Source organism: Monodelphis domestica, chromosome X, assembly GCF_027887165.1.
Source record: "Monodelphis domestica isolate mMonDom1 chromosome X, mMonDom1.pri, whole genome shotgun sequence".
NCBI lineage: Eukaryota > Metazoa > Chordata > Mammalia > Didelphimorphia > Didelphidae > Monodelphis > Monodelphis domestica.
Genome location: NC_077235.1, coordinates 30,554,824 through 30,580,198, shown reverse-complemented (window position 1 = coordinate 30,580,198; position 25,375 = coordinate 30,554,824). Strand labels below are relative to the sequence as shown.

General features: G+C 33.9%; 1 protein-coding gene across 1 annotated transcript in view; it reads right to left on the bottom strand.

The window, feature by feature from the left end:
• The window catches only part of ATRX (ATRX chromatin remodeler), a gene marked incomplete in the record, with an annotated part of 191,522 nt that overhangs the window by 68,573 nt on the left and 97,574 nt on the right, over window positions 1–25,375 (bottom strand). Inside the window, 3 exon segments of the mRNA XM_056809652.1 lie at window positions 12,541–12,658; window positions 15,385–15,560; window positions 17,132–17,269. Coding sequence (XP_056665630.1) covers window positions 12,541–12,658; window positions 15,385–15,560; window positions 17,132–17,269 — 432 coding nt within the window.

Below are 25,375 nucleotides of genomic sequence, written 5' to 3'. Positions count from 1 at the left end.
ATATGAACACAACTACAAAACACTCGCCACACAACTAAAACTAGACTTGAGCAATTGGAAAAACATTAACTGCTCATGGATAGGACGAGCCAATATAATAAAAATGACGATCCTACCCAAACTTATTTATCTATTTAGTGCCGTACCCATGGAACTCCCAAAAATTTTCTTTACTGATTTAGAATAAACCATAACAAAGTTCATTTGGAATAACAAAAGATCAAGGATATCCAGGGAAATAATGAAAAAAAAACACAAATGAGGGGGGCCTTGCAGTCCCAGACCTCAAACTATATTACAAAGCAGCAGTCATCAAAACAATTTGGTACTGGCTAAGAGACAGAAAGGAGGATCAGTGGAATAGACTGGGGGAAAGCGACCTCAGCAAGACAGTATACGATAAACCCAAAGATCCCAGCTTTTGGGACAAAAATCCACTATTCGATAAAAACCGCTGGGAAAATTGGAAGACAGTGTGGGAGAGACTAGGAATAGATCAACACCTCACACCCTACACCAAGATAAATTCAAAATGGGTGAATGACTTAAACATAAAGAAGGAAACCATAAGTAAATTGGGTAAACACAGAATAGTATACATGTCAGACCTTTGGGAGGGGAAAGACTTTAAAACCAAGCAAGACATAGAAAGAATCACAAAATGTAAAATAAATAATTTCAACTACATCAAATTAAAAAGCTTTTATACAAATAAAACCAATGTAACTATAATCAGAAGGAAAACAACAAATTGGGAAAAAATCTTCATAGAAACCTCTGACAAAGGTTTAATTACTCAAATTTATAAAGAGCTAAATCAATTGTACAAAAAATCAAGCCATTCTCCAATTGATAAATGGGCAAGGGACATGGATAGGCAGTTTTCAGATAAAGAAATCAAAACTATTAATAAGCACAAGAAGAAGTGCTCCACATCTCTTATAATCAGAGAGATGCAAATCAAAACAACTCTGAGGTATCACCTCACACCTAGCAGATTGGCTAACATGACAGCAAAGGAAAGTAATGAATGCTGGAGGGGATGTGGCAAAGTAGGGACATTAATTCATTGCTGGTGGAGTTGTGAACTGATCCAACCATTCTGGAGGGCAATTTGGAACTATGCCCAAAGGGCGACAAAAGGATGTCTACCCTTTGATCCAGCTATAGCACTGCTGGGTTTGTACCCCAAAGAGATAATAAGGAAAAAGACTTGTACAAGAATATTCATAGCTGCGCTCTTTGTGGTGGCCAAAAATTGGAAAATGAGGGGATGCCCATCAATTGGGGAATGGCTGAACACATTGTGGTATTTGTTGGTGATGGAATACTATTGTGCAAAAAGGAATAATAAAGTGGAGGAATTCCATGGAGACTGGAACGACCTCCAGGAAGTGATGCAGAGCGAGAGGAGCAGAACCAGGAGAACATTGTACACAGAGACTGATACACTGTGGTACAATCTAACGTAATGGACTTCTCCATTAGTGGCGGTGTAATGTCCCTGAACAATCTGCAGGGATCTAGGAGAAAAAACACTATTCATAAGCAGAGGACAAACTGTGGGAGTAGAAACACCGAGGAAAAGCAACCACCTGACGACCGTGTTGAGGGGACATGACAGAGGAGAGACTCTAAATGAACACTCTAATGCAAATATTAACAACATGGCAATGGGTTTGAATCAAGAACACGTGATACCCAGTGAAATCACACGTCGGCTACGGGGGGTGGGGGGGAGGAAAAGAAAATGATCTTTGTCTTTAATGAATAATGCATAAATGATCAAATAAAATATTATAAAATTAAAAAAAAAGAAACAATGTTTGATTTTGTTGTTGATTCTCCTACCAATTTTATATGCCTTTGAATCTGAACATCATCTGTATATCAAAAAATTATATTTAAGATATTGTCTGTTATTTCTTGTATTTCATAGGATCAGAGACTCAGAACAAGAAGAGATCTCAGAGGACACCAAATGAAATCCTCTCATTTACATACAAGGAGACAGAAGAATAGAGGTTAAGCACTTTGTCTCTGGTCACACAGTTGTCTAGAACAGGATATGAACTAAGCTGTTTCTGATTCTGAGTCCAGTATTCTACTTTCTACACTACCTTTCATTTATTAGGATTTATGTTCCCTATTCTCAATAGTTTTCATTTCATAGATCTTGTACTCTCCCTTCAGGCCTTAGCATGGTAAAGAGGAAATATTAATTGTTCAACATCTCTGTCCATTCAAAAGGAGTGGAGCTGGGAGGTAGGGGAAAGAAACACAAGTGTAGCTTAGTACTAAGAGACTCTATACTATTATCTGGGAGGCAGGTAGCATTTTGGGGGTGGGATGGAGTTCACAATACCCCCAAAACTATCTAAAGTAAGGTTGGAAAGCAAGTTGCTTTTTGCAATTTGTATACCAGTGTATGAAGTTTTCATTTGACCAAAAATGAAAAAGATGTTTTAATTTAAATCCCCTTGAATAAAGCTTATAAAGAGAAACCACAGGTAATTATCAATAATAGTTTCTCCAAAAGTCATAGCAAGCACTCATTTTTGTGCTTTAAGGCTCCCTTGAGGACCTTTTGTGTGAAATCTTGTTATGTTTCTTTTCTGCTTCTATCTGATCGGACAAGAAAAACCAAGCATCAAAGGAGAGCTAGTATACATCTTGCTTAGAAGGGCAACAATCATTTGGATACGTAGACCTTCAGAAACAGGACTTTCTCATAACAAACTTTTTTTTAGCATGTATCTCTGCAGAGAATTTCCTTTTCTGATACCAATTGCACACAATGAACTGAGATTTGACTGGTGCTGGTTTCTAAAATACATTCCCTTGCAACATTGCATGACACAGTTTCAGCAAAAATCCACAGCCACAAAAGGCATATTATTTTCTTAAGCCCTTTCTCAATGATAATACCCCTATCAATAACAAATATTTCCTTGTTAAAATACAATCCATTTAATTCTTTATGGTAATATGCGGTAGTCTAGAAGTAATATGAGCCAGCTGTCTGTACCCAGTCAAACTGCAGATCATAAGTGATATCAGACATGTGTAACAAGAAAAAAAGTAACAGAAAAATATATGTAGTAGTTCAATTAAAATGACTGAACTTTGAATTATTTAAATGTTACTAAAAATGGAATATAACCGAACTGACATTGACACTAAATGGAAAATTTTCAGCTAGAAATTTAATTGATATAAATCATCACAACAAAAGAATAGGAGTCCAGAAAATATCTTATTCAGGAAAAATTTAACTTAACTAGCCTAATGGAAAGAGATGGTTATGAAAGGCAAAAACAACTATAATAAAAATAATCTGCAAATCTTTCAAAAGATGATGGATAAATATAATGATTATTTTCTAATAAAGCAGAGAAGCAGTAATGAGAAAAAAGCAGCTTTAAAAAATGTGGCAAGATACCCAACTAAGCAACATGATGCCAAGGGGATTCAAGTAATAACTAAAAAAAGAAAAATGGAAGAGATTTGCAAAAGTCATTAAATTTTTCTACATGAAGTGAAGGCCCATCATAGCTGGGTCCTAACATGCTACACCTCAAGATGCTTATAAAAGGTATAGAAGGAACATAAAAGAGAAAAAATGAAAAAAGCAATTGGATTGAACCAAGTAAATTCAAAGGAATGGGGGAATCACATCATTTTAGAATTGAAATAAACTTCAGAAGTTATCTGATACAATCTACATGCCAAAGGAATCCCCTCTAAAATATGCCTTACATGTTTATCCAGCCACACATGGAAGACATCCAAAGAGAAGGAACTCACAACCTCCTGAAGCAACGTATTCTGTTTTTGGACAGCTGCAATTCATAAGAAGTTTTCACTGCCATTTAGTTTAAATATGACCTAATACAACTTCCACCTAGTTTGTTTCTGCTCTCAGAGGGAAAAACAAAAAAATTTATTTGCCTCATCATATTACAGACCTTCAAATACATGCAGAAATCTTATTATTTCATAAGAATCCCTACTTTAAAGGGAAAACATACCCAATTCCTTCAACCAATCCTCACATGTACTGGATTCTAGGTCTATCATCATCTTGGTGGCCTTGCAATGAATACTCTCTAGCTTATTAATGTTTACCTGAAAATGTGGCACCCATTAGTCAATGCAATATTCTAAGTAAAGTCTGACAAGGTCAGAGTACAGGAGAAGTCAATACCTCCCTATGCCTAGAAGTTAGCTATCTTTCAAAAGCTCTTACTGCGTTACCTTAAAAAAAAAAATCAGATACTTGACTAGCAATTCACAAAAAGTATAGATTTTTCTCAAAATGACTGATATCTATGCATGCTTATGACCATCTTGTATTCATAGAGTTCATTTATCTACTAACATTCATCTCTACTGAATTTCATCTAATGATTAAGACTAGTGCTTTATCCTCAGAAAATCCTTTTGGGTCTTGACTCAGTTATTAACTATCTGTCTCAGTTCTGTTTAATCTGTGAATTAGATTAGAATATCAACTATGCATTTATCCCAATTATTGATAAGAATGTTAACAGTCCAGAGCCAAAAAGAGGTGATGAGGTACCCCCCCCCCCGAAAATTTTCTGACATAATGATTCTAAAACATTAGCAATGATTTTTCTGGTCTGGACATCAAATTAGTTTTGAATATATCTGCTTTCATTACTAATATATGTCTACTGCTCACAAAAATTATATGAAGTTTTTAAAAAAACCAAAAGTTTAATAAAAATCTATGAGCTATATCCATAGTATTGCCAACATCTATTTTAGTGGACAGGACAGAACAGGAGAGGAAAGGAAAGGAAAAATTGTTTCTTCCCTGATATCCCTTATTTACATTTATCAGGGTAATTTTTTTGTTGGAAGGATGATGTAGTATACTCAAAGTGTCTACAGAGTGACTCATAACTTAAATTTACCAGAAAATATAAGTCAAGTTAAAAAAATTATTAAGTGTCTACAATATGTATCAGGCATTGTGCTAATCACCTGAGATAGAAAGGCAAAAAAATCCAGTTCATTGTCAATAGGTATCTGCTCAAGATATGTTAATAATGGACCCACACTTTAGACTGTTCATCTAACTGTGCTTCACAGATTGGACAAAAAATTTCAACTCTGCTTTTCCTGGGTAGGTTGGATAGACTGATAATTTGAGTAATTCTAAGTCTCATTTAAGAGGTTTACAATATTCTAAGGTTTTATGCAATAAGTACAATGACATCCAACAACGGAAATTTCTACAGCACCTCATCAATTGGAGAAATAACATTCTATGTCAGATATCCACCAATATGTAAATTCCTTTGGAATACACCTCCCGGTTGTTTGTATTCCTTGTTTGATGCCTTATAATCAGAATCATCTCATGACATTATCTCTATTAGTGAAGTTTTCAAGGACTCCTAAGAGATGTTAAGGAGACATTTTGACTTACCAAGCCAAATGGTCTTATTTTTTAAAATATCCAAGAATAAGAAAATGAAATTCTTTATTGTCTTCATTTTCTGTGAATTCTGAGATGTTAAGTATGCAGTCTTTGTTGAATACCATTTGTTGGTAACTTGTCTCTGTCAATGATGCCACCACTATGTGAACAAATTATTCTCAAAAAAGAAAATAAATTAATATGACTCATCAAGGCAGAGCATGAGCTGATGAGATGTTATGATAACCCCAATTGTACAGTATAAGATAAATAGTGCCCTCAATAACTGACAGTTCTGCTGAACTTTGGCATGGACAGGTAACGTAACTGTTTTCAATTCTAATAACTATTTGGGAAAAACATTTAAAAAGTAGATTGTATTTAAAGAAGGACTATGATGTGGAAGATATTAGAAATCAAAATCGAGTATAGAAAGTATGGATGTTTAATCTGGAGATGTGAAGGATTGGGCTCTGGAAAAAGGAGGAAAAGAAGAGCCAGATTACATTGTATTTTCACATTTGAAGGACTGTCATGTCTAAGCTATACCACTTACTATGCTTGAATCTAGAGGTTAGAAATAAGAGCAGTGGATGTAAGAAATGATAGAACTGGGAAAAAACTCTCTATCATTGAAAATTATGTAAATATTTTAAAAATGAGAAAGGACTTGTTTGTACAATAATATTTATAGTTGCTCTTTTTGTGGTGCCAAAGAAACGGAAACTAAAGGGCTGTCCCTCAATTGGGGAATGGCTGAACAAATTGTAGTATATGGTGGTGATGGAATGTTATTTTGCTTTAAGAAATAATGAACAGAATGATTTCAAAAAGAACTGGAAAGACCTACATGAATTGATACAGAAAGAAATAAACAGAAGTAGGAGAACACCATACACAGTAAATGAAATATTGTTGAATGATGGAATTTGATAAACTTAGCTAATAATAGCAATATAATGATCCAGGAAAATTTTGAGGGACTTAAGAAAGCCTAGGCTGAATTGCCTGTCAACTCTGGAAAGGGGAGGAAAGAAGGGAAGGAGACAACAGAAATCATGTAACTTTAGAAAACTTATATAGAAATTTGTTATTAACATAAAATAAAGGAAAAAAATTTAATTATCTAAATGAGGAAAAGACTATCACAGAAGGATACCAACACTTAGAGGTCTTCATATATAAGATGTGCATGTTGCAGAACTAAAAGTCAAACACATCACCTATGGGCTGTGATGGCCCTTATTGAATCCCAGTGCAGTTCAAATAATATTAAAATGCAGTTGGGTAGTTCAGTGGATTGAGAGCCAGGCCTAGAGATGGGAGGTCCTAGGTTCAAATCTGGCCTCAGACACTTCCCAGCTGTGTGACCCTGTGCAAGTCACTTGACTCCCATTGCCTAGCCCTTACCACTCTTCTATCTTGGAACCAATACACAGTATTGACTCCAAGACGGAAGGTAAGGGTTAAAAAAAAAATGCAGTTGGGAAACATTTCACAAAATAAATAATACTAATATAGAGCAAAGATAATGTTACTACGTATTTCTTATTTGTCTTTCATGTACATTCTTAATCAAACTCAAGACTAAGGTAGAGGTCTTACACTGAGAAGCAAGAAAGAGGAGCCTGTACAATCATCAACAGAAATTCTGGAGTAACCTCTTCAAAGGGCTGTGTGATTGAAACTACTCTATTGTGAGAAAAATCAAAGGTAGTAGTCATTAAAAAAACATACCTGAAAAGAGAAAGATTTGTGGCACCAGATGAGGTTAGAACAAACCCTTCTTTCAGAGCTTAGAAACCATGGCAATTAGAGCTTTAGATGTTTTATTCCTTTCAACTGTACTCACAAAGGAATGAAGCCTGGATTTATTCTAAAATCTTAAATACTTGTTTGCTCTTTAGATAGTGGGCCTTAACAATACATATCTAAGTGAAACATTTTGGTGTTAGCTATTATGGCAAACAACATGCATACATATGAAAACCCAGCAACTGGTAACTTATCTAAAGAACAAAAAAGAAATTTAAAAAAAAAAGAATTTCAGGTAACACAAGGTCTTTCATCTATCTCATTTTCACATGGCTTATTATTCAGTTATTTATATTTTACAAAATGGGCATGATAGCATATTCCTTTAAAAAGTCATGTGGGTTATTCAGCATAACAAATTATATAGCAAATATTGACAAATCATATCAAATGGTTCCTTATTTGTAATGCCAATCTTACATAAACATTAACATAATACATGACTCCATTCAATAAACATTAAGTCTCTACTATTCAAAGCACTATAACATAGGATTGAAATACAAAGACAAAATTGAAACAAATGATAGGCATAACTATTATTTTGTTTTGTTTATTAAAATCCTTACATTCTTAGAATCAATATTTTATTTTAGTTCCAAGGCAGGAAAACAGGGATTAAGTGACTTGCCCAGGGTCATAAACCTAGGAAGTATCTCAGGTCATGTTTGGACCCAGGACCTCCCATTTTTAGACTTCGCTCTAAATCCACAGAGCCACCTAGCTGTTCCCCAACACAGATTTTTTAAAAGATATGCACAGAAGATGAAAGCACCGCTAAGTAAAAGAGGATGAAGAGAATACTGCATGGTCCTGTAAATACAGTGTGTTAGTAGTGTTAAAGCCCATAATGAGCTAAGAAATGAATAAGGTAAAGACAAGAAAAAAGGTGGAGTTCTAGTAGTTATATTGAGGAAAAGAGGAAGATCAAAGAAAGGATAGAACCACTGCTTAGGGATGATAGCGTAATAACTGGCAAGAAAGATGGAAGCTTTGTTCAATAGTTACATTTCTTTTGGCTTTCCCTGGCAGGGAGAAGGATGGTTGTTGCACTGGCAAAGACAGGAAGGAAGATAACTAAGAAGGTGGGGATAAAACATAATTAAGAGAAGATAAGAAAGCAGCTAGTTATCCTTGGTGAAATCAAGTAACTTGATTCAGATGGACTATTCTCAGATGAATAACACTGCTGAGTTATGGTTAGTATAATTTGAAAGATGGTGAAAAATGGGAGAGATACTGAAGGACTGGAAAAAGAAGCAGGCACTCATGTTTGTTTTCTTTTTGGTTACAAACTCTTATCTTCTATCTAAGAATCAATATTGTGTACTGGTTCCAAGGCAGAAGAGCAAGGAAGGCTAGACAATGGGGTGGGGGGTGGGGTAGGAGTTAAGTGATTGGCTTAGGGTCAGACAGCTAGGAAGTGTTTGAGACCAGATTGGAACTGAGGACCTCCCATTACCAAGCTAAGCTCTCTTTCACTGAGCCACCTAACAGCCCCAAGGTACCCATTTTCAAAAACAGGGGAAGGGAATAAAGTCTGAAAATTAAACGTTAATGACCTTGACTTGTATCCTTGAACAAATTCTAGAAAGGATCATAAAAGAGGGTAAGAAATGTTTAGAAAAGGGAGAAGGGATGACAAAAATGTAGTATGGCTTCCAAAAACAAATCAGACCAGTTTTGGAAAAGGGTTACTAAACTGAGAAGAGAAAGTCTGTAGCCACTGAATACTTTGCCTTTAGCAAAGTATCTCCTCTTATTCGAGCAAAAAAGATGGAGAAATGAACATGATAATACCATGATTAGAATTAGAAATTGTCTGGAGGCAGCTAGTTGGCTCAGTGGATGAAAAGCCAGGTCTAGAGATAGGAGGCCTTGGTTTCAAATCTGGCTTCAGATACTTCCTAGCTATATGACCTTGGGCAAGTTACTTAAACTCAATTGCTAAACCCTTACTGCTCTTCTTACTTAGAACCAATATACAGTATTGCATCTAAAACAGAAGGTTTTAAAAAAAAATCAAAATTCACTGTATGTTTGGAAATCAAAGATTTAATGGTGAACATGGTCAGCATTGTGAAGTCTACAGTGAAGAAATCAATGCTTATCAATGACTTAAATTTAACAGTCTTATCAATGACTTAAATTAGAGATAGTATACACATCTATTTTCAAGACAAGGTAGGAGTAATAACTAAAATAGTGGGTAACAAACAGGATCCAAAATGAATTTGAAAAGTGAAAACATTGAGCTGCATCAGTGAAGATGACATCCAGTGGGAAGCATGTAGACACTCTGCTGTTGTTCAGCCAGTCATGTCTGATTCTTCATGACACACTATAACATGCCAGGCCCTTCAATCCTCCACTACCTTCTGAAGTCTGCCAAGCTCATGTTTAATGTTTCCATGACAATGTCTATCCATCTCATCCTCTACCATCCACTTCTACTTTCGCCTCCAATCTTCACCCACATCAGGGTCTGTCCCAGTGAATCCTATTTTCTCATTGGGTGACCTAAGTATTAAATAAGATTCAGTATTTGTCCTTCCAATGAAGAGTTTGAATTAATTAATCACTTGAAGTATTGGAATGATTTGGTCTCCTTGCTGTCCAAGAGATACCATCACCACAATTTGAAAAGTGTAGATCGGTGGTGCTCAGCTTTCCTTTTAATCCAATTCTGACAGTCATACAATGATACTAGAATGACCACAGCAAAGATTTTAAGAACATTTGTCTGTAGATAATATTTTTGCTCTTAAGTATACTGGCCAGATTTGGAAAAGGAGGAAGCACCTTTTAATTTCAAGGCTACAATGATGTATATTTGTATACATTCTAGTGAAACTTATCTCCCAGGTGTGGATTGGCCTTCTAATTCTGAACTTCTAGGAAACGTCTCTACCCTAGAGAAGCATATCATACACTAGAGGTGAAAAAAGGAATATAGAGTAACCAATTCATTCTCACATTATTTGTGCAATGACTACAATGCAATATAGAAGGTAATATGAACACAGAAGAATTCAGGCAAAATTCATGAGGGAAATTAAATTAGACTAGGTGAGAAAGAGCCTAAAGCACATTGCCTGGAATATATTAGGTATTTAATAAGCGTTTATTAACTGACTAAAGTTCAGATACATTACAACTTGATTGATTTTACAACAACAAAAACAACAACAATAATAATAACAATAAAAACCACCAAGTATTGTGCTGGGAGTATCTAAGGAACATAAAAAAAAAAAATCCGCACCCCAATGGACCCAAAAGGCAGAACAATTTTATCCCAAGTGGGCCTATTCTAGAAGAGAAATAAATCAATGTTATCAGCTTTATTCTGTTCTATTATGAAAAACCTATAGCAATGGTTATGACAGACATTTCAGATTTCTTTGTGTATTCACTTTGTATCCTGTCCTATTACTATTTCATCCAAAATGAAAATAAAAAGAAGAGTCAAAATTAAGGAAATATAGATAGGTACTATGAAAAGTTTCTTAATATGAAATGCAAATTAATCTGATTTCCTTTTTGACAGGGTTACTAAGCTAGTAGATAAGGAGGATTGCAGACAGTTTACCTAGATTTTAAGCATAGTATTTGATATTATTATATAACAAACAGAGAGTTGAGTGCGAGACAAAACTACAATTGGGTGGTTTCACAAGTGGCCAAATGTTCAGTCCCAAAAAATAATCATTAATAAGTCAATACCAAATTAGAAGGCAGTTTCTAAGGAAATGTCCTAGGAATCTATATATACTATTGAGGTGCTTAATACCTTTAATTAATGACACTGAAAGGTATCATGAAGGTCTTAAGTGGCTAAAATATTGGAATGCATCAATTAAAATGAAATTTCTTAAGGATGAATGAAAACTGTTACATTTGGGTCTAAAAAAAGGAACTTGACAACCACAACAGAGAAATTGTAGATAAAGAACAGTTCATCCAAAAAATAAATTATATATTTGGGAGTTTTAGTAGACTGAAAACTCACAATTAGTCTACAATGTGAGATAGTATGCAAGACTTATTTGAAGGAAATGAATTATTTCTAGCCTAGAAAAACAAATACTAAATATTAGAATTTATGGCAGCTATCTTTTAAGTATTTGAAGGGCTACCTACACATGGAACAGAGATTTGCTATACTATTTGGCTCTACAAGGTAAACTGGGAGGTGGGAGTTGCAATTGAGGCTTGATCTAAGGAAAATTATCCTAACACTGAAAACTCCCCCTAGAAGAAATGGGCTGGTTCAAGAGGCTGTACCTCAGTAGGGTATTCAATTAAAAGCTGGATGAGGAAATTCTTTAAAAAATACCAAAAAGAACAACAAACATTCTTACCTTCCATCTTAGAAAAAAATACTATGTATTGGTTCCAAGGCAGAAGAGAGGTGTGGGTTAGTTGGTGAAGATTAAATGACTTGCCAAGGGTCACACAGCTTGGCTCTCAATCTACTGAGCCACCAAACTGCCCCCATAATTAGAACTTCTGATGCTATAGATCAATTTTCCTTTCAGATCTGGGTGATAATAGATGGCCACCGAAGTCGGTTCTAACTGAGAATTTCAGGATTCTTGTCAAGTAATAATTTTTTAAACTTCTTTGAGGGGGAAGGGGGCCAGAACTCAAACTTCTGATATTATCAGTATAGGGAACTTCTGGTGAGGAAATACCTAACAATGGAGTTGTACAATTTACAGTCTTAAAGACGTACTTGTACCTGGAAGTTATGTGACTTGTGCAGGGTAATATAACCTTTTATAATGGGCAGACTTGAACTTAGTTCTTCCTAAGTTTAAGACTAGTTTTATACCATTTATCCATTATGTCATCCTGCCTGACTTGGGGTCACCCCAGAGAAAATGTCTAGAGCAGAAGGTTGTTCATTTCAGGGGCAAGGAAATGAGGAGTGCTACTTTTTGTCCTTCATACACATTTCTGAGGAAACTCATGCAAATTTGTTAGGAAATGACCTGCTTGATAATAAGTTTTGGAAAAAATAAGATGAAGGGGGGTGGGGGGTCACAACGTAAAAAGAAAAAAAATACTTGTTCTCTATAATGCTACTTTTATTTCCAGATCTCTCTGTATACGAATACCTACAAATATAAATACACACATTAATATAAAATAACCCTATAAAATGTGGGAAATTAATCATTGACATTCTCAAATTTCAGAAACAAACTTTTTTTTAAGAAACATTTTTTTGATGATGAAAATATTTTGACTTTTAGTTCATTTTCACTTACCTGTTAAGTGGTCTAAGTAGTACTGATAAAGCTTGCACTGAATAGGTGTCATTCTTACAGCTAAAACGTATTCATGCTTTGGTGGCAGGAACTTTGTTAGTGCTGTATAATCTTTTCTCTGATATAAGAAAAAGTCAATAAAGAAATGATTCAATGAAAATAAGGAACCAATGGTTGTGAGATGATCTCAAAGCAAGAAGTACGCAAATAAATCTGCCAAACATAAAGGAAAATTTTGGAGACTATTAGCCTCCCTCTACCCATCCATTCCCTTGACGGAACTTTAGCACCTTTGTCTACCACGATGTTCAGTTAACAGGTGAACTATCTCCTATGCTGCTACATAGTGAAACTATGTGATGGGAGACTCATTCAAATAAACCCTGGAAGGAAATAGCAAGGAAGTAAGCTGATGACAGTTACAATCAGGTTTATCAGGTTTTTCCTTAGTGTTATCCAACAACAGTGGGAACACAACTCTAAATTAAGGTAGTTAGATAATATCAATTGATATAATATTAAGAGTGTTCACAATGGTCTCTATTCAGGAATAAAGCAATAGAGAGAAAAAAAACTACTTGTAAATCTTCCAAGTAAAATATAAACTCCCGGAGGGCAAAGACTCTTTGTTTTTTGTCTTTGTCTATCTCCTCTGTTCTCCCTCACAGATACAACATAGTGCCTAGTATAAGAGGCTTAATATTTGGTGAATGTATTTAAAGTAAACATAATTAACTGAAATTCAATTGATTTAAAAATTAATTTTGTCTGTTTGGACCGAAAAGAATAAAAAAATATAAAGAAATAGGTAAGACTCAGGGATATGCTTAACCTATTTAAGAAATCAGAGTGCTTTATAACACTCATGAAGGAACTTAAACTGTAAAGAAAAAAATGTGCTAATTACACAAAAAATTTTTTAAATAAGAAAGAGCACTTCAGCTATGGCCAAACATTATCATAAAGGGCAGATATGAATTTATATAATAGAATTAGGTTCAGTTGACGAGCTGTTTCTATACTGTGTATGAATATACTTTTGATCTAGATGAAAAACTATTGTTGGAATAGAGAAGATCAAGAATTTCGGTTACACAAATTACCTATTGATTAAAAGATCCCCTAACTTGCCAAAGGGAAGCCTTTTAGTTAGGACTCCAAAATAATAAAATTTTATTTTTAAAAGAACATCTTAAACCAAATCAAAACTCAGATGAGTCTTTACAATAATAATTCCAAATGAGTGAGGTTTTATAGAATCAAAGGATAAAATTAATTAAAATTTAATTAAAATTAATTAATTTTTAAAATTAATTAAAAATTAGTAGGCAAGGCAATTTCCCAACTATAAAAAAGCTGTAATCTCTTTCACACTTCATTCTATTCTCTAAATCAAACTATTTCCCCAACCATTTCTTTCATTCAAGCCTAAGTACAAATAAGTTGATTTTAACAACATATGAAATATCTCTCTCTCTCTCTCTCTCTCTCTCTCTCTCTCTCTCTCTCTCTCTCTCTCAACCTCAACTTGTGATTTCATTGGTATAGAGACTTTCTGGTGAGGAAATTCCATCCATCAATAAAGTTCTGTAACTTAGATGCTGGGCACGAGCACCTATGAGGTTAAGTCAATTGTCTAGTTGTACTATTCAGAATGAGTCAAAAGAAATAACATGAGTGGAGGTCTTCCTGATACTGAAGCCAGTCATTTTACACTATTAAGAGGGCTGCCCATTTATCTAGGTAAAATGAAAATTAAAGGTTTCTTACCTAGCTCCTCCTGTTAAATTTCTTTGGTGTCCTTCAAGGCTCAGCTTAAATTACATCTCTTGCTACCCTATTCCTCCCAGTTGCTAGTACCACTACCATCATCATTACATTAAATATAATTTGTATGTAAATGTTGTCTTCCCAATTAAAATGTGAGCTCCTTTCTTTCTATCTCTAGTGTTTAGCAAAAAGAGCTTAATAAATGCCTGTTGACTATTTATTTCATACAATAAATGCTATCTACTTTTAAAATAACCCTTATATTCTATCTTAGAATCAATGCTGTGAATTGGTTCCAAGGCATAAGAGTGGTAATGGCTAGGCAATAGGGTAAATGGCTTGCCCAGGGTCACACAGCTAGGAATCGTCTAAGGGCCCAGCTTTGAACCCAGAACTTCCCATCTCAAGACCTAGCTCTCAATCCATTGAGACACCTACCTGTCCCATTATTTAGTTTTTAATTCCAAATGGGAAAAAATTCTAATCATATTTTAGTAATGTCATAAATGTGTTCAAATGGAACATATAAACAGATCTGTTGGGAAATTTAAGAAAATTAGCATTAACAAATCATTAATAAGGTCAAGAGGGACAATTAAGCATTGTGCATTGAAGGGTAGCCATAGAGTGAAGGGTAGCTATAGAGCCAGGAAGGCCTGAATTTAACTTCTACCTCTTGATAAATACTGGCTTATGTGATCAGTGTGCTCAGACAACAATCTTCTGAGATCAGGTTATTAATTGAATTGTAAATCTGCATAGATATAGATAGTTTCAGGCTCAAGTACTATCTAAACCAGGGAACCTATAGGTAAAGACAGCAGAACTCTGGTCTTCTCAAACTACCTAATAAAATGACCCAAAAAAGGAAAGTTGAATTAAAAACTCAAGTACCATACAAGTTTGAAAAGATGAGTCAAAACAAGTTACAATGTAAAGCTATATTGCACAAGAAAGAGGAAAAGATAGCAATTAAACCATATTTAAAGGTATATGGAACTAATCCATATGCTGAGCTGTCATAATATTTGAAAATAACTTTTTTCTTTTAACTTTTGTGAAAAGAATTTGTACCTGCACACATCCAGCTAACATTTCATAGAGAATGTGGGCCCGCTTTTTCATCACTCTGACATCAACCATGGTGGAGTCTGCACACTGACCATTCTGAATTGGATTGATGAATCGATTTCTGAATTCTTTAATGGAACCAAGCAAATTCTCCTTGATAAAATTAACCATGCAGTGATCTAAGAGAAAAAGAGGCACTTTATTTATTAATGATATCTGTCCCTATAAGGGTTAAAAATTTTCAGAAACAATTATGTAATAAAGTGCTTATTTCAAATGCTGACACCATAATAAGGAGGTTTATTTAGGCAGAAAAGACCAAATAAATGGAGATCAAACATTTGTTACAAATCAGATCTAGTATAGGGAGCCTGATGGATCATATGACAAAAATAACTATTATAAAGACATAAGATGGAGTAATAACAAAGCTTACAAGCTTTATAATTGCTTTTCATCTTAAATCATTATTCTTTGTAATGCAGATATAGGGTGTGATATGACAAGCAACTATAATTCTTTTTTTTTTCATTTTAATTAATTTATTTATTCAATTTAGGACATTATACCTTGGTTACAAGAATCACATTATTTCTCTCCCTCCCCTCCATCCACCCTTCCTGCAGCCAATGAACAATTTCATTGGATATTACATGTGTCCTGGATCAGAACCCATTTCCATGTTGTTGGGTGTTTGCATTAGGATGTTCATTTAGAGTCTACATCCCCAACTATATCCCTTTGACCCCATGTAATCAAGCAGAAGCAACTATAATTCCAACCGAGATTTTCATCAATAGTGAGGCAACTTATATTAAAACAAAGATCTCTAAACAAATAAATGAAGTCTGATAATATACTACTATACACAATTATGTTAACTGACTACAAAACGGAAAATCAAAACAGAAAAAGGGATAATAAATTAAAATTTTAAACAACAATCAACATCAGAATAAAATATAAAGTTAATATGATATAAATAAAACTACAGTAAGAGAAATTAAATTAATAAGAAGTTATGCCCAAGGGGAAAAAGGCTTAACTAATGATACATAATCTGGGTGAGGGGGAACACAGCAGCTAACCTAAGGATGTTAACTTGAGGATGATTTCTTGTATCCTATTCTAGACTGTTATCTCCAGCAGGTAAAAGTAGGAGAGGAGTGTCTCTCATTATAAGTCCATGAACCTAACTAAATCACCAACACTCTTCTAACTTGGACCTCAACAGCTACAGCTTTATCCTGTACTTAGCATGACCATCCTTGAACTTGCTAGCTCCAGTCTAAGTGCCCATAAATTGTCTGGGCTTACTCTGTTAAGATTTAATTGTACAAGAGAATATCAAGAGGCCAGGCTCTGGTTCTGCTCTCTATGAACACAGATCAATGTAGAGGTAGAAAGTTACATACACATAAAAAGTAAGAGCTAAGGTAATACTTTGCCAAAAACTAGAAGAGGTTCCTGAATTACATGCAGATTTTAACAGAAACTCATTTATGTGTACATACAGACAAATACAAGAATATTTGTGTAGTTTTAATGTGATTAAATCAGGTTAAAATAGTCACAATCACTTGCTTAGGGAGGTGGGGTATCTTTCATATGAAAATGAGATGGACCAATGGAAAAATAAAGAAAGTAGAATCATAGGTAACAAGGAGGTTCACAGATAACAACAAAAAAGTGGGTCAAGGTGATCCTCATGTTCTAAGTCTCTACAAAGACAAGAAAGGTTTATACTTACACTCTATTAGGTTATTCTGTAAGGGTGTTCCCGTTAAAATAATCCTCCTTCTGGATCGAATGGAATTCATGGCTTTTGAAACAGCAGAGGCTTCATTTTTCAATATGTGGCCTTCATCACAAACGACAAAGTCTGGACCTTAAAGAAAAATGTGCTGCTGCTGATCATTTAGTTAATAAAACATAGCAGAAAAAATGTTAAATCATTAAAAAAAATTGTATAAGGTGGGCTAAAGGGATAAAATATAGTACCTACTTTATATGGAAGAACAAGGACATGTCTTCATTGAAATTATACTTATATCATAATAATAAAATATGGTAACCAAAAAAAAGAGGTTGTCTAAGTACAAAGGCTAAAGAATTTAAGTAGACACCACAGTGATAAAAAGCAATATAGGATTTTTTAAAGATTAAATTTGATTTATGAGAATATTCTTTAAAAATGAAAACTTCTAGCCTGTTAGATGTAGGATTTGAATCCAGGATTTCTTCACAACAAGACTGATTGCATGGATATTATAGAAAGCTAGATGATTCATTAATACCATTTCCCCTAAAACCAATGATATTCAAGGGTAGGAGTAAACAGATCAAGAAATTTGGGAGCAGCTAGATAATAGATAATAGCACAGTGGAAAGAAAACCAGGCCTGGAACAAAGAGGATCAGGATGCAAATTTGACCTCAGACACTTCCTAGCTGTGTAGTCCTAGGCAAATCGCTTAGCCTCTATTACTTAGCTCTTGACACTCTTCCGTCTTAAAACTGATACTAAGACAGAAAGAGATTTTTTTTCTTTTAAGAAATTTGTTAACATTAAATAGGCACAAGGAAGGTATTTAATAAATGCTTTCTAGTTGATAACATGTGGTCATGACTGAAGTAGATTATTTGTATTTTTAAAATCCCCAGCATTTATAGTAACAGACGTGAAAAAATCTAAAATATTTATTAAGCTTCTTTGATTAATATGTCTATTTTTTAAAAGTATAATTGTATAGAGAGGGTTTGCTTGTTTTTTGGTTTTTATACCAAATATCTAAATATCTACAATTCTATAAATGGTATTTTTCTGCTTATTCTATAACCTGAAAAATATATCCTCTTAAAATCCACAATAAAACCTGCTGAACTGAAAAAAAATTCAACATCCAATGAGACCTAAAATCCTATTTTCTATTTTCTTAGCAGATCATCAGTTTTCTAATATAGCTGCAAAATTAATATAAATTTTTAAAATTCTGTTTTAACTTTTAAAAATCAAGCCTAGATTTTTCTAAGAGTTTTAAGGAATACATATCTGGCTTATAACTAATAATGAGAATAATAATTTGAATGAAATCTACTGATTAATATATTTATTAATTTTGATTACATTAAAAAGTAAACATTTAGATGAATTATATTGCCACCTATTGGTGGACAATAAGAAATAAAAAAGTTATGGCTTCCCAGAATATTTAAATGACACAAGGAAATCATTTAAGCCCAATTTAGAACTATAAAGGAACTAAATAGTTTCAATGGAGTTCGATATTCCCAATTTAGGGGAAAAAAATGAGACTCAATGAAGGTAAGTGACTTCTTCAAGGTTAGTCAGATAATAAGTGACAAATAAAATTTAAACTCAATTTTTTCACTCTAACTGCAATGTTAACAATACAGCAGATGGTTTGCTATAAAGGGCAAAAATTGAAAAATTGAAGATAGTATTTAGATAGGATATATATGAAATCCAGATCTTTGAAAAACTGAAGTATGAAATTAAGTATTCCTTTGCCATGTAAATTAAAAATATATGTGGACAGTCTGGAGGCACCATAGGCTAGGAAAAGAAGAAAGGGAGACTGACATGGAAATATCAAAAACTGACTGATTCCTTCTGAAAAGATTACAAATACTGCAGAGCTACTTCCCATAAAATGAGGGCACATAAGATGAAAACCAACCAACCAACCAACCAACCAACCAACCATTATGTTACAGTGGGAAAACCCACAAAAGTACTCCTAGCTATACTGTGAAAACTCCTACCAACCCTTTTATGATTATAATAGTATTAAAGTCTATGATTATTTTAATAACATAATCATTAGTTTTAAATCAATAGTCAAATAATATGGTTTGCTTTATAAAAATTATAAACATTATTTAAGAAAAAATGCAGTTTAAGGTGGTTAACAAATGTTATTTACATCTTGACTGTAAGCCTACAACCCAAGAGTTTCCACTTAGCCAACTATACCCCTCTCTGTGTCTAACAGAGGGTGGAAAATTATTATTAATATTATTATTATTATTTATAATAAGATAAATAGGACAAGAAGTAAAGGACTACTTTTTTTATAAAACAAGATAGACAGGCACCCAATTGTTGACTCCTAGTATTTCATAATTTTCAGTAGAAAAACAATTAGACTCTAAAACCTTTATTTAGAGGCCTTGGAAAGGTCAGCTATAATAAATAGACATGTTACCAACCACTGTTAACTTTTTTACATTTCTAGTTTAATCGGCACTTTAATCATTAAGAACTGCCCATGTGAAATATTTTACATCCATTTTATTGTATTTTAGTTTTAATTTTATTTTCTGTCACTATGTCATCATATTTCTTGGCATAAAAAAAGGCTATCTCCTATAGCTCAGGGACTCTGGTACTGATCTAGTCCAGAGACCGGCTTTATTGGGAGACTGGTCTTGTCTCAATAAACCTATTTAGCTTGGAGTTTTCAACTGGTGTGATAAATTTTCACAAAACAGCCTAACCACTAACTAATTCTCCCACATGCTAATCTATCATGGATACACAGACAAAAAACCAATTTTTACTGTTCTTTTCTTCTTATATAACTTCTTGGCCTTCTCCCTCTTTCTAAGTCAAATTTTTATGGATATGTTTTGTTGTTACATCAAAGTTGAGCTTGCTAAAATGATTCTCCCCATACCTAGAAGGCACGACCATCTTGCCTCTATAAATATTCAAACCAGCTACCATCCGCCTCAGTGAAGTCTCTCGATTCCTTCACCCTTCTTTTGTCATTATTTCTCCCTTCACTCTTCAAATTTCTTTGTTTATTTATTATATGTAGACACTGTATCTATACATTAATGTAAGAGATTTGAAGACTGGAACTGTTTTGTCTTTGTATTCAAAGAGCCTAGCACGATGCATATCAGGTATGTTGAACTGAACCATCAAGTTAAAATTAAAAGAAAAAAAATCCACCACCAAGATTCTGTTCAGCAGGAGTTTCTTCCATAATTAGGAAAAACAGTGGTTTTTATCCCTCTTAAATGTACAAAGTGATTTAATTTCCCTAGCAGATTCAACACTCCCACTACTTTATTCCTAAGAATTTCCTGGAAAATTAAAAAACACTGATATATATAAGCTCCAGAAATAAGTGGCACCCTTATCCTATATAGCCTGAACTTAAGAGGAACAGAGACAAACCCATCATGAGTTTAGCAAGTAAGTTATCAGCGAAGTCAATCCTTCATTCTTTTTTTTTCTTTTAAACCCTCATCTTCCATCTTAGAATCAATACTGTGTATGGTTCCAAGGCAGAAGAGTGGTAAGGGTTAGGCAATGAGAGTTAAGTGAAGTGCCCAGGGTCATACAGCTGGGAAGTGTCTGAGGTCAGATATGAACCTAGGACCTCCCGACTAGAGGCCTGGTTCTCAATCCACTGAGCTACCTAGCTTCTCCCTCAATCCTATATTCTGATGATGATGATAGATCATCTAGCTAATGGAGCTGACCTAAACTTTATGTACTATGTTTCTTTTTTAAAATCCTGGCCATCAATAAATTAGAAAATGAGGAGTTGCCCTTCAATTCAGGAATGGCTGAACAAACATATGTTAGTGATGGAATACTATTGTGCTCAAAGGAATAATAAACTGCAGGAATTCCATGGAGACTGGAATGACCTCCAGAAACTGATTCAGAGTAAAAGGAGCAGAACCAGGAGAACACTGTACACAGAGACCGATACACTGTGGTACAATCGAATGTAATGGACTTCTCCATTAGTGGCAATGCAGTGTTCCTGAACATCCCAGAGAGATCTATGAAAAAGAACACTATCCACATACAGAGGAAAAATTGTGGGAGTAAAAGAAGTAAAACAATTGCTTGATTACATGGGTCGAGGGTATATGGCTGGGGGGGGGGGGGGGGGGGGGAGAAGAATATCCTGATAAAGGACACATGTAATACCCAGTGGAATTGTGTGTCGGCTATAGGAGGGGGAGGGGAGGGAGGAATAGAATATGATTTTTGTAACCAAGGAATAATGTTTGAAATTGACCAAATTTAAAAAACAAAAAAGATCCCGGTCATCTGTAAGACAGAACGACCTGTGTCCTATTTTACTGTCGGAATATATCTTTTCCTCACTTACATATTTGTCTCCTTTACCTATTCACTTCCCTCTGATTCTCTCTCCCACCACCTGTGACATCACCAACCTCAACTTCTACCCTTTCCATATAATTATATCATTTCTTTATCTGAGGACCTAGATAATTAATATGTAGGTTCGTATAACTTCAACCAATGTCATGACAAATAAAAAATATAAATGGGCCATTTTTTGAGTAAGAAGGGAGGGGAAATGGCAGTTCATACCAGGTTAACAAATTTTTTAGTTTTTAAGTCTGTCTGGTTTACAAAGCAATCTGACAGAAGTATTAGTAAGACGCCAGCATCCCTGAACCCTGAACTCTTTTTAGCAAAGTGACCACAAATAGGGATATGAGTAAGTGTAAAAATTTTTTAAAATGCTAATACCACTAGAAGTTGGTTCTATATCAAGATATTATCACAGTTAAAAGTTATAATGGGTATTACCTAAAAGAAATAAAAATGAAACATGACTATAGAGAATGTTGGATCCAGGAAGAAGGGGGCAAATGACTAGACTAGAAATGAGGGTACCAAAAAAATGTATCCCACTGAATTTGTTTCCAAAACATACATAATCTAATCTGAAATTCATTGAAACCCAGGGACAAAGGCAGAGAAACTCAACTTAAGTGACTTATTCGAAGTCAAAGACTTACTATAAGGTACAACATTGATTCTAATTCTGGGCTTCTGACAGGCTTCTGCCAGTATTCTTTTTCACTACACCATGAATTCCTCAAAACACTGTTGCACACATTTTCTAGAACTTCAGAGAAAGATTAGAATCACAAAAGAAAAAAATGTCTTCACAGCTCTATGAAGTTTTTAACAAAAAAAAAAGGCATTAGCCTCTTGGATCCTACTTCCATGAAAGGAGGTTACATCTATAGAAATTAGGCTAGAAGAGAGGGATTGAACAGTACCTTCTGCTACGAATGCAGGTTGGTAACTTCTCTGCAACTTCCTTTTTGTCAGAAAATTACTTGCTATATTGAAAGATAAAGCAATTTGACTAGCCTCAACCAGTTAGTACATGTCTGAAATGGAACTTTGAAGACAAGCCTTCCTGATCCTGAGGAGAGCCCTCTCTACCCAGTCAGTACAAGGCAGCCTTCCATTTGAACAAGAAAAACTCATTTTCTACCATTTTGATTTCTAAACTTCTCAGGGTGAAAGAGTTTCTCAAAGTCTCCATGGTCATTCATATCTTGCAATAAACTCAAAGAGATACATAATGAACAGTAACAGCAATAATGTGTTCTCTGCTGGGCTTACAAAGTGAACAGAATGAGGCCTTTTCAATCACATTTGAAAATGGAAAAACCAACCTAGCACCTATTGCCACACCTATATAAGCTAAGATTTCATTCTCTGAAAAATAAGCAAAAGCAAGGAGCAAATTATAAATACATGTTTACTTTAATGCGGTTTAAATAGAAACTGCTTAGAAGTTCACTGAGTACATACCAGTGTTTATGAATGACAGCAAAATTTAATAATTCCAATATATCTGTATCTTACACTGACACAGCTAAGATAATTGCTTCATGCAATTAAAGTTCACAACTTTATGCAAAATATTACTTAAAGTCTTTTTATTTAAACATTATGAAATGATAAAAACCACAATTTAGCTTAAAAAAAATCAACAGAATTGAGATTAATGCCAGCGTTTTTCCCTCAAAATATCACATATATTAATTTCCCAACTTCATTTTTAAACAAACTTATAACTAACAGTAATATGAAGAATACTGACAGAATACAATATTATTTTTAATTACTTTAAATTTATCCTCATTGCATTCAATCATATTTTAAAAAATTAATAGAATTTATTCTCAATTGTCTCTGTTCCTTTCCTCCCCTCCCTGCATCATAGATGGCATGATATGGGAGACAGATCCCCCCCCCCTCTTCCTGACATTCATGTTTCCATTTTCGAGTTCATTCTCTAAAGATGACATTCACAAATTATCCTTCAAATACTAAATTGTAGTTGCATATAATTTACTCATGGTTCTTGTTCATTATCCCATTAAAGTTCTTTCCAAGCTTTTTTTAATTAATCTAATTGCTTCTCATGTAACAGCAGTATTCAATCACACTCATATACCACAATGTTAAGCTATTCCCCAATTGATCAGCATCCCCTCAATTTCCAGTTCTACCACACCACAATGAAACACAATCAATATTTTGCAACATAGAGGTTCTCTTCATTCCCCCTGATATCTTTGGAAAACAGACCCAACAATGCATTGCTGAGTCTAAGGGTATATAGAATTTTATAACTCTTTGGGTTTAATTCCAAATTGCTCTCTAAAAAGGTAGGATCAGTTCATAGCTCCAAAAACAGTGTATTAGCATCCCCATTTTTCCAAACTCTCTCCAATATGTCATTTTAGCCAATTTAATGGGTGTGAAATGATACCCCAGAACTATTTTGGTATGCATTTCTATAATCAGAAGCAATTTAGAGCATTTTTTCATATATCTATATGGCTCTGATTTCTTCTTCCAAAGATTGATGACCATAATTTGCCCATTTATCAATTAAAGTACAGCACTTATTGTTCTAAATCTGAAAAAGTTTTCACTATTTTAGATATGAGAGTACATACAGTTCAAGAGGTTGTGCATAAAAATTCCCTCCAAAATTTTGTGCTTTCCTTCTAATCTTGACAAACTTATTTCATTTTTATAAAACCTTTTTAATGTACTCCATTATCCATTTTAAACCTCACAATGCTCTTCATCTCTAGTTGACTCAAATTTCTCTTCTATCCACATATGTGATAGGTAATATGTTACATGTTATCTATTCATCTGTCATATCTTTTATGACTAGATCATATATCCACTTTAAATTTTCTTAGTGAGTGGTGGCAAGAGAGTAGTTTATACCTAGTTTCTGCTAAACTACTTCCCAGTTGTCCCAGTAATTTTTACCAAATAGTAATTTCATATTCTCAAAACCTGCATCTCTGCTTTTACCAAATATATGGTTACTATAATCTTTTACTACTATTTGCAGTAAATATGTCCTGTTCCATTGACCTACCATTCTATATCTTAACCAGCATCAGGTAAGTTTTAATAATTACTGTTTTATAATATAATTTAAAATTTGATACTGCTAGACCCCCTTCCATTACATTTTTTCATTAATAATTCTTATATTCTTAATCTTTTATTCTTCCAAATAAATTGCTGTTATTTTTTTCTAGTTCAATAAAATATTTCTTGTGGTAATTTAACTGGGTTGGCATCGAATAATTAGTTTAGATAGGACTGTCATTTTTAATTATACTGGCTTTACCCATCCAAGAATAATGTCTTCAATTATTTAGACCTGATTTTATTTGTGTAAAAAATATTTTATAATTGTTTCATTAGTTCCTGGGTTGAGGCAGATATGCTCCCTGATATTTTATTCTATCTCTAGTTATTTTAAATGGGGCATCTCTGTTAAAAAATATATAAAAATGCTGACTTATGTGGGTTTATATCTAACAATTATTCTAAAATTATTGAGGGCTTCAACTAATTATTTAAGTTGAATCTTAGATTATGCACAAATATTATTATGTTATCTGCAACGAGAAGCAATTTATTTACCTCTTTCCAATTCTGATTCCTTCAATTTCCTATTCTTTCATTGTTCATTAGTGTTCCTAATACTAAGTTAACTAATAATAGTGGTGATAATGGGAATAAGTGATAATTATATTACTGACAGCTGACCACCAAGCATGAAACATTTGGCTAATAAAAATTAGTATGCAAAATCTTATCTGAGAAAACTCCCAGTGGTTAAACTACTACA